The 12,775-nt window shown below is 35.8% G+C and overlaps 2 protein-coding genes across 2 annotated transcripts; one reads left to right on the forward strand and one right to left on the reverse strand.

Moving 5' to 3' along the window:
• Positions 1 to 932: 932 nt before the first annotated feature.
• Positions 933 to 2,089, reverse strand: LOC111701800 (enhancer of split mbeta protein). The gene has a single exon (XM_023473229.1). The coding sequence runs from the start codon at positions 2,018 to 2,020 to the stop codon at positions 1,406 to 1,408; it is 615 nt and encodes a 204-aa protein (XP_023328997.1). The 5' UTR covers positions 2,021 to 2,089; the 3' UTR covers positions 933 to 1,405.
• A 7,860-nt stretch (positions 2,090 to 9,949) lies between these two features.
• LOC111701799 (enhancer of split mdelta protein) lies at positions 9,950 to 11,340 on the forward strand. Its single transcript, XM_023473226.1, has one exon. The coding sequence runs from the start codon at positions 10,595 to 10,597 to the stop codon at positions 11,186 to 11,188; it is 594 nt and encodes a 197-aa protein (XP_023328994.1). The 5' UTR covers positions 9,950 to 10,594; the 3' UTR covers positions 11,189 to 11,340.
• The last annotated feature ends 1,435 nt before the right edge of the window (positions 11,341 to 12,775 follow it).

Raw genomic sequence — 12,775 nt, forward strand, 5'->3', positions numbered from 1 at the left:
CAAATGTAAACGTATCTTCAATTACCTTCCGTCTGCTATGCTTGATGATCTATTTGTGACAAACTGTATTTTTTTTTATCATGTTTGCTTTGCTTTTGATTCTGAGATCATCATTATTTAATTAAGTTTTTTTTTCTGATATCTATATAATTTCATAATAATAGTTATGCAAACAAATCATTTTTTAACAAGAGGTTTTTAACGTTTAACTTTTCTATCCAATTTTTTTCCCCAGACTTTTTATGAATTCAAAGAACTTTTAGGAATCGATTTGGCATAATTTAAATCTGATTAATAAATTAAATTTTTAGTTTAATATTTTCATAAAAGGAACTCAAATTTTCTAATCCTTAGATCTTTGCAACCTGATGTAGATCTTTGATATTAAACTAAGAACTCGGTTAGATAATTAGTATGAAATAAGCAATGTTTGCACCAGGTTATAAAGATATAAGGATCAGAAAATTAAAGTTTGTGCTGTGTGTGTTGAGTTCCTTTCTTTAATATTTATCTGAATTGGAATTATATTATATACAACTACATGACGTCTTAATTGTTGTATTGAGATTTCCTTTTCTTTTATAAACATAAAGTTTTCTACCTTTAGAGAACAAAAAACATATCTTTTATTTCAAAACGTTGAACTCACCTCTCAGTATTCTAACCATGTCTTATATGAATGCCTTCTTGTTTCTATCTATCTATTTATCTTTCTATCTAAATATCTATCTATCTATCTATCTAAATATCTATCTATCTAGTTATCTATCTATCTATCTAGTTATCTATCTATCTATCTATCTATCTATCTATCTATCTATCTATCTATCTATCTATCTATCTATTTATCTATCTTTCTATCTATCTATTTATATACTTGTCCTCCTTATAAATCTGAAATATACGTGATAGTGTTGTTGTATACAAGCATAGTATGTATTTATTATTTATTAAGATTAAGATTTATCACAGTAAAGAGAAGTTTTATGGTGTAGACATTTATCAGGTTTTATGTCCACAGTACATAGTGTGTATACTTGAGCTTACAATATAATCCTACAAATGAGCTGGGATTGAGGATTAGCTCCAGATTCAACAGAGAGGTTCAGGTTAATCAGGTTCTCCAGGTTTCAAGGTTTATCTGGTTCTCCTGCTCCATTAGTTCTCCATTTTTATCAGGTTTATCAGGTTCTCCAGGTTTCCAGCTTTCCAGATTTATCAGGTTTTCGAGGATCAAAAGAGAGCTTCGATCAGGTTTTCCAGGATCAACAGAGAGCTTTGATCAGGTTTATCAGGTTCTCCAGGTTTCCAGGAATCCACGTTTATCAGGTTCTCTATGTTCTCCAGGTCTACTGATGTTCTCCAGGTTCTCCAAGTCTACTGATGTTCTCCAGGTCTAAGGGTTTTACCATGGTCTCCAAGATGAATCTGAAGCTTGAGATCTTGAAAGATCCAGGGGACGGTTTTCCATATCTTTGGAAGGTTTGGTTTGAAGAGTGAAGGATTGATGATGTTTCACTCTCTCCAGGTTCAGTAGTCGACTCTGCTCTCCAACTACGGAGATAACGTTGGGTGGTAAGTTGTCAACAATATTCACTGAGTTTGACATCTGAGACAGGACATGATCTACTGCTTTTCTATCCACACCCAGACCCGGAGTAGACAGAAACCTTGCAACCTCGGAAGCACAGGCGGAGAATCCGCTCCTAAACCTATGAGAATACGTAACACTCGGAGTAAGAACTAGAGAATCTGAATTCTTGAGTTTATTCAAATAGTTTACAGTAACCTCCAATATATCAGCTTTCTCCAGTTTACTGGAGTTCTCTCCATTCTCCTCCACCAGAGCACTCATCATCAGTTCCTTCAACTCATCTAAACATTTGTTAATCCGTGCTCTTCTCTTTCTTTCTAGCAAAGGTTTCATCACCTTCCTGTATTCTAATGATCTAGAGATTGGTTCTCCGTATCCATCTAGAACCTGATGTTCGGGTCGGGTTTGCAGAACGGAGCGACCCATATCAAATGTGATTACTCCAACTAATTTCGATAAACTGAAGTTTTAAACTGATACGGATTCTGCAATGTTGTCTGTGAGTGTGTCAACAGTAGCGCCGGGTTCAGGAATTTCTCTCTCCCGACCCTCAACCCCAGTTCCTCTGTTCTCAAGGTGTACCCGGGGCAGAATTAACGACTGCTCCCACGCTCCGGAGCTAGGGGACCACCCTCGCAACTTCTTGCGAATGAGGGGTTGGAAATGCGGGGCCATTACGTGAAATTAGCGCTAGGATTTTCCTAGACTAATTTGAAAACCCTTGGGACAGAAAACACAGGATTATCGGCGTGAGAACGCAAACGAATAAACTCTGGTTAAATGCGAAATAATTAGGTTTTCTTAAACCGTCGCTCTTCTCCTCACTTAATAGGTTTTCAAGCAAACAGCTATTAAAACAAAGTTTAAAAAATAATTAACCTTACGTTGCGTGTAATTAAAAATGGGCAAAATTTGAGCAATTTCATATTAGATTGTTTGTAGATGGAAATGTATGGGAACAGGGTGTCCCCTATCATCTAATTAAAGGGCTCGTTTTTTTGACGACGATATTTTATGTAGATGCGCTTACTAAGTTTTTAAAATATCTTTTTCATGTATTGTATTGATTTGGTACAATCGCACAAAGGAACTGTCAACCATGGCGACCGAATTAAAATTTTTTCATTAATTCAAGAAAGAAGTTTTTTAAACCAAATGTTTATCAAATTTTCGCATGTTAAAGTGAGTCCAAGGGTCATGATGATCCAACAACTTTTTCTAGTGAATTTCCTGGGCTTAAAGCAACAATGTTCAATATCAGAAAAAAATGTCTCTCGCATGGATATCTAGCAAATCCGGGTATTATTGATAAAATACATGAAAGAGGAAAGGGAAAAATAATGAGGAAAACGAGAAAGGATACCAAGGCGACAATAAATATGGAAAATATGAAAAAAGTGTTCAGAAAAGGGTTGAGTAAGAAAGAAAATGATTTAATAAGAAAAAGACAGAATAAATATTCTTCCAGATCCTAAATTAGAACCTATCTTTCTAGAAGGGTTGAATTTGCAGTTGAATTTGATGAAAGAGACGGTGCCGTTTTACCCTTTTTTTCTCTTTCAGAACTGATTATATTCAATTGTGGCGTTCCTTCAAAGGCTTTTAGCTGCAGAGACAATAAAGGAGTTGTCAGAATTGAATACTTTTCAAGCTAAAAAAACTACAATATATTCCACATTATTGACCAGAAAATGGGTTTAATTAAAGGCAAATTGTGAATCGGTCATGTCCTTCTGTAAATAAAGGCTACCTTCAATTACCTTCACTGTCCTATTTAAGAAGTTTGCAATCGTGGAAATACAGATTACAGGAACAAAGAATGGAAGAAAGGGATGAAGAAAGAGAGGATGAAAGAGAGGAAGAAAGAGAGGAAGCAAGAGAGGAACAACGGGAGGAAGAAAGGTAGGAAGAAAGGAAGGAAGAAAGGGAGGAAGAAAGGAAGGAAGGAAGAGAGGAAGAAAGAGAGGAAGAAAGGGAGGAAGAAAGAGAGGAAGGACGGGAGGAAGAAAGAGAGGAAGAAAGGGAGGAAGAAAAGAGGCAAAATTAAAGAATAAACTAAGCAAAAATGCATAAAGGAATTTATGAGGGTGAAGGGAAGGGAGGAGGGATCAAAAAGAACTGTGAGGAGAAAGGAAGTGGATGAAAGGGAGGTGAGAAAGAAGGAGCCGGGGAGGGGGAGGCGAAAGAAAAGGAAAGGAATAGAGGGAGGGGTAGGAGGAAGGAAGGGAAGGGTGGAGAAGGATGGAGGAAAGGGAGGAGAGAGGAAGGGGAGGATCTCTAGGACCTGGATAAAAGCCACGGTTACCAACCACTCATTATTTTCCATTCAACTGAGATTTAGTGTCCAGAGTAAATAGATTTCACACTTCCAGTTCCTGAGTCCCGGCTCTCAATAATTGGTAACCAAGATCTCTCCGTCCCTGTAATTACGTCCAGTCTTCTACTCCCACTTAATCTGCCTGCTGACAATATATGGGTTGGGTTGACACATGAAATATTATCTGTTTTTACAGAAAACATACAGATTGCTCTCTGCTCCTTTATCCTGTAAATTATTATCATTTAGGGAATTATACAGTAGGATTTAGAGCCGGGATCTTTTAAAGGATTTCTATACAAACAGTTTTTGCTCATTTTCCTTCACAATACAGTGTAATGTTAGGGTAGATGGGACACTTCGATATATCTTGGGAATTCAGTTCATCCGTCCAGACATGACCAGATCAACAAACCTAGATGTTCTTAAAAATTCATTCTTGTCTGAGGTGAGTTTTTATATATCACCTTTCATTCAGTATATCAGAATCCAGTATCCAGTATCCAGTATCCAGTATCCAGTATCCAGTATTCAGTATTCAGTATATCCAGTATCCAGTATCCTGTATCCAGTATCCAGTATCCAATATCCAGTATCCAGTATCCAATATCCAGTATCCAGTATCCAGTATCCAGTATCCAGTATCCAGTATCCAGTATCCAGTATCCAATATCCAGTATCCAGTATCCAGTATCCAGTATCCAGTATCCAGTATACAATATCTATTATTCAGTATTCAGTAACCTTTTTCTAGTTTCCACTTCCAGTTTACAGTGGCTTTTATCTAGTATCCAGTTTCCAATATCCATCATTTAAAACCTGCAGTATCCAGTATCTAGTATCTTGTATCCAATATCATTATCTAGTATATAGTATCTAGTTTCTAGTATCCAGTATCAGTATTCAGTATACAGTATGTAGTATCAAGTATACAGTATGTAGTATCAAGTATCTAGTATCTAGTATCTAGTATCTAGTATCAGTATCTAGTATCTAGTTTTTAGTTTCCAGTATCCAGTATCTAGTTTTTTCTAACTATTATCCAGTATCCAGTATCCATTAATCAGTATCTTCTATCTATTATCCAGTATCCAGTATCCATTATCCAGTCTCTTCTATCTAGCATCCAGTATCCAGTATCTAGTATCAAGTAATATCCAGTATCCCGTATCCAGTATCCAGTATCTTCCATCTATCAGTCAGTATCCAGTATCTAGTATCTAGTTTCTTCTATCTATTATCCAGTATCCAGTATCTATCATTCAGTCTCTTCTATCCAGTATCCACTATCCGTCATCCAGTATTTAGTTTCAAGTAATATTCAATATCCAGTTTCTAATGTTTGTGCTGAATATGTATCCAGTATCTATTTACTAGAATCTAGTTCTTAGTATTGAATATCCAGTATCTAGTATCCAGTATCCAGCATCTAGTATCCAGTATCCAGTATCTAGTATTTAGTATCTAGTATCCAGTATCGAGTATTTATTATTTAGTATCTAATATTTGCACAGAATATGCATCTAGTATCCAGTATCGAGTATTTAGTATCTAATATCTAATTTTTGCACAGAATATGCATCTAGTATCCATTATCTAGTATTTAGTATCCTGAATCCGAATAACCTCATCTAATATCTTTATATAATCTTTACAGGAAACTTTTCCTAAAAGCTGACAGTTTTTCCTTTAAACATTTAATCAGAGTATTCAAAAGCTTATCTTGAGTCTAACAGTCGTCTTCCTACTCCACCGTATTATGGGTCCCACTGCATGTACATAATTAATGCAGAAAGATACAGGGTGTCTCTAAAAAATTAGTATTGATATTTGACCATTGTGATTAGAAAAAGAAAAATTATCATCCCTTTCACATTTTACTTCAATAGATTAGAATACGGTTCACAATTACACAAAAGTGATTAAGAATATTGATAATTATAATATGATAAATGCAGGATATCTTGCTGGGTAAAATTTGCGCCCGAACTCCATTAAAAGAGCAGACATAAAGTTTTTCTGACCCTTTCTTTGTGGTCCTCAAAAGCAAGGAATTAATTTTCCTGCAATGTAGACAAAGGTCTTGCTATTCTTCCAGAATAACTGGGCATGTGTTCAGAAGATTTACATGTTTTTCAGACCCTAATAAAATTCCATAACACGGTATTTGAACTGTTTTTACTTCTTTAATTTGTAGTGCTACATACCTCTAATTGATATTAATTGATCGTAAATGTGCCATAGATTTCAAAAATGTTCAAAATTTCTAAAATAAAACCATGGTGGTACAATGCCTAAAAAGAGCGATTTTTAGAGACACCCTGTATGTACTACAAATTGGTATGTATCTACAATATGTATTCATTATACACATCGTGGTTTAAAAACAATAACCTGTATCTCACACTGAGGTTTAATTAATTTAATTGTTTGTATGCTGGCCCCCTACGGACTACCTAGTCCTTTGTAGTCCAATTATCTTATAGTAGAGGTCTTTATAGAGGAGTGTAGAGAGCTATGGCTCTGTTCTAGCCACAGCAACATAGGTTTATTTTAGTATGAAATAATTAAAGAAACCGCCTGATTTAGGAAAGTATCGAACTTTTCTTTAAAATCAATTTTTAAAAAAATTTAATGAAGTTTATGTTTTTATAATCTTCTTTTTCTTAAAGGGACTGCTGGCGTAGATTTACGACGGTAAACTATAACTTTAATCTGAGTACAGGTGAGGAACATATCGTCGTTTTTCTAGCCATTTCCTCAGACAAAGGTTTAAAGTGTAACCATTTGAAATTAAGTAGACAGTCCCTTTAAACTGTAAAATCAATTTTTTAATAATCAATTATTTTATCTATTTAATCCTTTTGAAGAAATTGAATTTGAGAGAAGCTATATGTTATCTCTAGGTTCAATCAATTTATGTTGAACGAGGTTAAACTCAATCACAGCGTGTTTATGAGAATTAAAATTGTTAAGGTTGAGTGGTAGAACTACTAAACTGGGCAAACTCTCACGACCTTGCTAGTAGCCGGGTCCAGAGCTCCAGGTTCTCATTATACAGGGGGAGTAATCATCCAACCCTGATTAAAGACCTAGGTTCGGTTCCTAGATCTAGACTCTTTTTCACAAGATCAATACACTATATTTAAACTTGACGGATCGGAAGTAAGATGAATGTGTGGGGTTTGGAAGTGGTTAGATTGTGTGTGTAGACTGTGAACCGTGATTATATATTTAAAAAGAACACGGTTTGGTCCTGCTGCCTAAGGAGGAAGGATGAGAGACGAAGCTCTGGGTCAGAATCAGGGCTGGAGTTCCCACGCTTCTCTCAGTCTACAATCAGCATATTTATGACGGACTGATTACGAGCCTTTCAGATCTGACCAGTAAACCTCTCTGCCTGACTTATATTGCAGCAGGTTCAGGTTTCAGAGAGAGAGAAACAGGTTCGGAGAATGGTTTAATGGGTTTATGAACTAAATATTGTTCATTACAAAATAGAAATAGTTGAGTAGGAAAAATATCGTTAAACTACTTAGGATATTATGTCACAATCTTATCAAGATAATTTTTCCAGGATTTGATATCTTTTACATTTTTGTTAGTTTAATAACTTGAACATGATTTAAGTTCTGTAGAGACAAGTATAGAGTATAAGCTCCGAATTTAAAAGTACAAAATCCGAGTTTCTGGAGGAACTTATACACAATCTAGGTTCTGTATTGGTATTTTTATAACCTAGATTATATAATAGTCTCTTCAGAACCCTACTTCTGTAGTAGTCTTTAGAGAACCTAAGTTTTTTAATAGTCTCTTCGATGTTTACAGAATCTAGGTTCTGAAGGGACTAGTACAATATCTGGAGAGAATAGTGCATGATTTCGTTTTAAAGATTAGTACAGATTCTGAAGAGACTAGCACATAATTAAGGTTCTATAGACTACTACAAAATTTTAAGAGACTAGTACACTATTTAGGTTCTATAAGCTACTACAAAATTTGAAGAGACTAGTAAATAATTTAGGTTCTATAGACTTGTACATAATCTAAAGAGACTAGTACATAATCTGAAGAACCTAAATTATGTACTAGTCTCTTAAGATTCTGTACTAGTCTATAGAACCTAAATTATGTACTAGTCTCTTCATATTTCTGTTCTATTCTTTAAAACCTAAATTACGTACTAGTCTCTTCAGATTCTGTACTAGTCTATACAACCTAAATTATGTACTAGTCTCTTTAGATTCTGTACTAATCTATAGAACCTAAATTATGTTCTAGTCTCTTCAGATACTGTACTAGTCTATACAACCTAAATTATGTACTAGTCTCTTCAGATTCTGTACTAGTTTATAGAAACTAAATTAAGCACTAGTCTCTTCATATTTCTGTACTATTCTTTAAAACCTAAATTATGTTCTAGTCTCTTCAGATTCTGTACTAGTCTATACAACCTAAATTATGCACTAGTCTCTTCAGATTCTGTACTAGTCTAAAGAAACTAAATAAAGCACTAGTCTCTCCTGATTTATGTACTAATCAATAGAACCTAAACTATGTACTAGTCTCTTCAGATTTCTGTACTATTCTATAGAACCTAAATTATGTACTAGTCTCTTCAGATACTGTACTAGTCTGTATATACAAATTCATGTGCAAGTCTCTTCAGATTCTTAACTAATCTATATAACTAAATTATACGGTAGCCTTTTCAGATTCTGTACTTGTCTAGTAGAGAACCTAGGTTTTGTGATAGTCTCTTCGATGTTTACAGAATCAAGGTTTTGAAGGGACTAGTACAGAATTTTATGAGAATAGCGCATAATTTAGGTTCTATAGACTAGTACAGAATCTGAATAGACTAGTATACATAATTTAGATTCTATAGACTACTACAGAATTTGAAGAGACTAGTACACTATTTAGGTTCTATAGACTAGTACAGAATTTAGATTCTATAAACTACTACAGAATTTGAAGAGACTAGTACACTATTTAGGTTCTATAGACTAGTACAGAATCTGAAGAGAGTAGTACATAATTTAGATTCTATAGACTACTACAGAATTTGAAGAGACTAGTACACTATTTAGGTTCTATAGACTAGTATAGAATCTGAAGAGAGTAGTACATAATTTAGGTTCTATAGACTAGTACAGAATTTGAAGAGACTAGTACATAGTTTAGGTTCTATAGACGAGTACAGTATCTGAAGAGACTAGTACATAATTTAGACTCTATGGACTAGTACAGAATCTGAAGAGACTAGTACATAATTTAGGTTGAATAGACTAGTACTGAATCTGAAGATACTAGTACATAATTTAGGTTGTATAGACTAGTACAGAATCTGAAGAGACTAGTACATAATTTAGGTTGTATAGACTACTGCAGAATCTGAAGAGACTAGTACATGATTTAGGTTCTATAGACTAATACAGAAATCTGAAGAGACTAGTACATAATTTAGGTTGTATAGACTACTGCAGAATCTGAAGAGACTAGTAAATAATTTAGGTTGTATAGACTAGTACAGAATCTGAAGAGACTAGTACATATTTTAGGTTATATAGACTAGTACAGAATCTGAAGAGACTAGTACAGAACCGTGGTTGAATCTAGGTATGATTCTGGTAATCTAATTTGAAAATTAAAGTATTTGTTCTAAGGAGCAGAGTCGTGGATAAAGTGCACGACCAGAGAAGAAAATATTTGCTGCATTCTAGACTTCTGAAAAATTAAAATTGGAGGAAAATTGATGAGGGATTAAAAAGAGGTTCAGAACGCTTCCTAGGATTTAAAAGAAATACGTGCAAGCCAACCTTTGCATGTTTGAGAAAAAGTACATAGTATTAAGAATTTTTTCTTATATCAGTATCTTATTTTCATAAAATATATTTTGAACACAAGAATTAACTACTCTATTTTTGTTCATCGACTCAGTGCCTGAGAATCTTTCTTTCAAGATGATCTCTCATCATTTGTATCAATTATGTGTGGAGTATAGCGTGAAGGATGCTGGTCCTGGTTACGCTAGAATCAATGGTTATATTGTAGGTTTAGGCTGGGACGGATTGTGCCGTGCAGACTCCGCTCCCGTGCTCTACACGAGACCTGGAGCAGCCTGTGCTCAACCTGCCGCCACACCTACGCATATATTCAGGCCAATAGGAGCCAAGCAACTGCCTTGCTGGACACAGGCATGGGAGGATAGGCCAACTCAGGTTCTCACGGTAGCACATGGGGGCGAGAGATCAAACGATACTGCTTAAATTGTTCTTCAGTTCGAACCTAAACTTCTTTGTGGACAGTCAACTTAGACCTAGACCTAAATATAACAAGCAGGAGTGAACTGTTTGTTACTTATCCACTCGCGAAACTAAGATTTACAAACACGAGTGTTGCTCCTAAACTTGGATAAGTTCGAGTATCAACTCCAGTGGCACCTGTTACAGTTTAGACAGTCAGTTTTACTCCAGTAGCAAGCGAGATCAATACTCCAGCACCTACCCGAGGATTTGAATAGTCTACTTCAACTCCTGCCAGAGACTTAAGTAAAGAATTGTACTTCAGTATTCGTGATGTATTGAAATATGTCATGATTAAACAACAACATGTGAACAGCTGGAAACAGATTTGAATAAGTCTTGATATTTCCAGGTTTGCCGAATCCAAGAATAAAAATGCAAGTATCCGGCTCCACCCGAGTAAGTTCAAGTGAGGAAGCCCCCATCTCTAAAACGCAAAGATACAAAAAGATCACAAAACCGCTCCTAGAACGGAAACGACGAGCGCGGATAAACGCTTGCCTGGACGAATTGAAAGATATAATGACAGTTGCTCTTCAGGCAGAAGGAGAAAATGTCTCAAAACTAGAGAAAGCGGACATTTTAGAGCTTACAGTGAGACATTTACAAAAACTAAACCAGTCCCATAGATTAACAATCCGCAATCCTATTGAAGAACTACAGAAGTTTCAAGCCGGATATTCATCTTGTGCTCAAGAGGCCACATCCTTCCTTCTGTCAGCTCCAGGTCTTGATGTTAGAGTGGGACAAAGATTGATAGGACACTTATTCAGTCCTAGTCAAAGTGTTAGTCCTGGATATCCCAGATTTCCTCCTCCCGTCCTACCTCCAGCTCCGACTCCTCCCCAACCCGTCCTGGATATTAAACCCAAGATATCCGAAGAGAAAACCATTCCTGTTAAACCTGCAGCCGTCAGATTAACTGCTAATAACACATTTTTCGAGAATGTTTGGAAACCCTACAGTTAATTCTAGTTTATAGTTTAGTTTGGAGAAATTAAACCTTTCTGATTATAAGTGTGTTACAAAGTCTATATCAAAAATGCAACACGTGCATGGTTGCAATAATAAATACATCTTTATATAAACTATTTATGAATAAAACTTTTGTAAGCCTTGAATTCAACTGTTTTAACAATAGATGCATGGGGGGGGGGCATTTAATCGAAATGTGTAGTTAGGCGATAGAGAAGAATAATGGAATGTAGAAAAAAAAAAATCTGTTTTTCTTTTACAGGTGGCTTTATTAGGAATTTAAAATAGGGTTTTAAAAAAGAGAAAGAATGGATTTATAAACAAGAAAAGAGAAAGAATGGATTTAAAACAAGAAAAGAGAAAGAATGGATTTATAAACAAGAAAAGAGAAAGAATGGATTTATAAACAAGAAAAGAGAAAGAATGGATTTATAAACAAGAAAAGAGAAAGAATGGATTTATGGGGTTAGGATAGAGGAAGGATGGAGGGATGGAATTAGGATGAAGGAAGGATGGGATTAGGATGAATGTAGGATGAGATTAGAATGAAGAAAAAATGGGTTTAATGACGGAAGGATGGGGTTTAATGAAGGAAGAATGGGTTAATGATAGAAGAAGAATGGGATTAAGATAAAGAGAAGATGGGGTTCGGATAGAGGAAGGATGGAGGGATGGGAATAGGTTGAAGGAAGGATGGGTTATGATAAAGGAAAAATGGAAGGATGGGATTAGGATGAAGAAAGCAGTGGGATAAGATTGAAGAAGGATGGAAGGATAGGGTTAGGATTGAGGAAGGATGGTAGGATTGGGTTAGGATTGAGGAAGGATGGAAGTATAGGGTTAGGATTGAGGAAGGATGGAAGGATTGGGTTAGGATTGAGGAAGGTTGGAAGGATAGGGGCGGGATTAAGAAATGATTGAATGGTAGGGGTAGGATTAAGGAAGGATAGAAAGATTAGGGTTAGGAATAAGGAAGGATTGAAGGATAGGGTTAGGATTAAGGACGAAGGGAAGGATGGGATTAGGATAAAGGAAGGATGTGGAAGGATTGGGTTAGGCATGAGGAATAATGGAAGGATGGGGCTGGGACTGAGAAAGGATGGGGTTGAGATTGAGAAAGGATGGTGTTGGGATTGAGGAAGGATGGGGTTGGGATTGAGGAAGGATGGGGTTGGGATTGAGGAAGGATGGGGTTGGGATTGAGGAAGTATGGGGTTGGGATTGAGGAAGAATGGGATTGGTATTGAGGAAAGTTGGGGTTGGGATTGAGGAAGGATGGGGTTGGGATTGAGGAAGGATGAGGTTGGGATAAAGAAAGGATGGAAGGAAGAGGTTATGATAGAAAAAGTTAATTCTGGAGAGTGGAGAATACTGAGAATAAAGTAATAATCCATTTACAGTGAGAGAAAAATAAAAATAAGGTAAACGAAGGATGAAGAAACATAAAATCGAAGAGTGTTACGAATTTGAGAGTTTGAATAGAAGAAGAAAATGTTTAGAAAGTGTAGTATGAGGAGGGTTCAGGTGAATCTGTTGCTCTAGGTACGCTTGTCATCACAAGAATCGGAGAAGAATGGTTTA

The sequence above is a fragment of the Eurytemora carolleeae genome, unplaced genomic scaffold (assembly GCF_000591075.1).
Source record: "Eurytemora carolleeae unplaced genomic scaffold, Eaff_2.0 scaffold463, whole genome shotgun sequence".
In the NCBI taxonomy this organism is placed as follows: Eukaryota; Metazoa; Arthropoda; class Copepoda; order Calanoida; family Temoridae; genus Eurytemora; species Eurytemora carolleeae.

Excerpts from the sequence above, each read along its gene's own strand:
- LOC111701800 (XM_023473229.1), bottom strand. The coding sequence starts at position 2,020 with ATGGGTCGCTCCGTTCTGCAAACCCGACCCGAACATCAGGTTCTAGAT.
- LOC111701799 (XM_023473226.1), top strand. The coding sequence starts at position 10,595 with ATGCAAGTATCCGGCTCCACCCGAGTAAGTTCAAGTGAGGAAGCCCCC.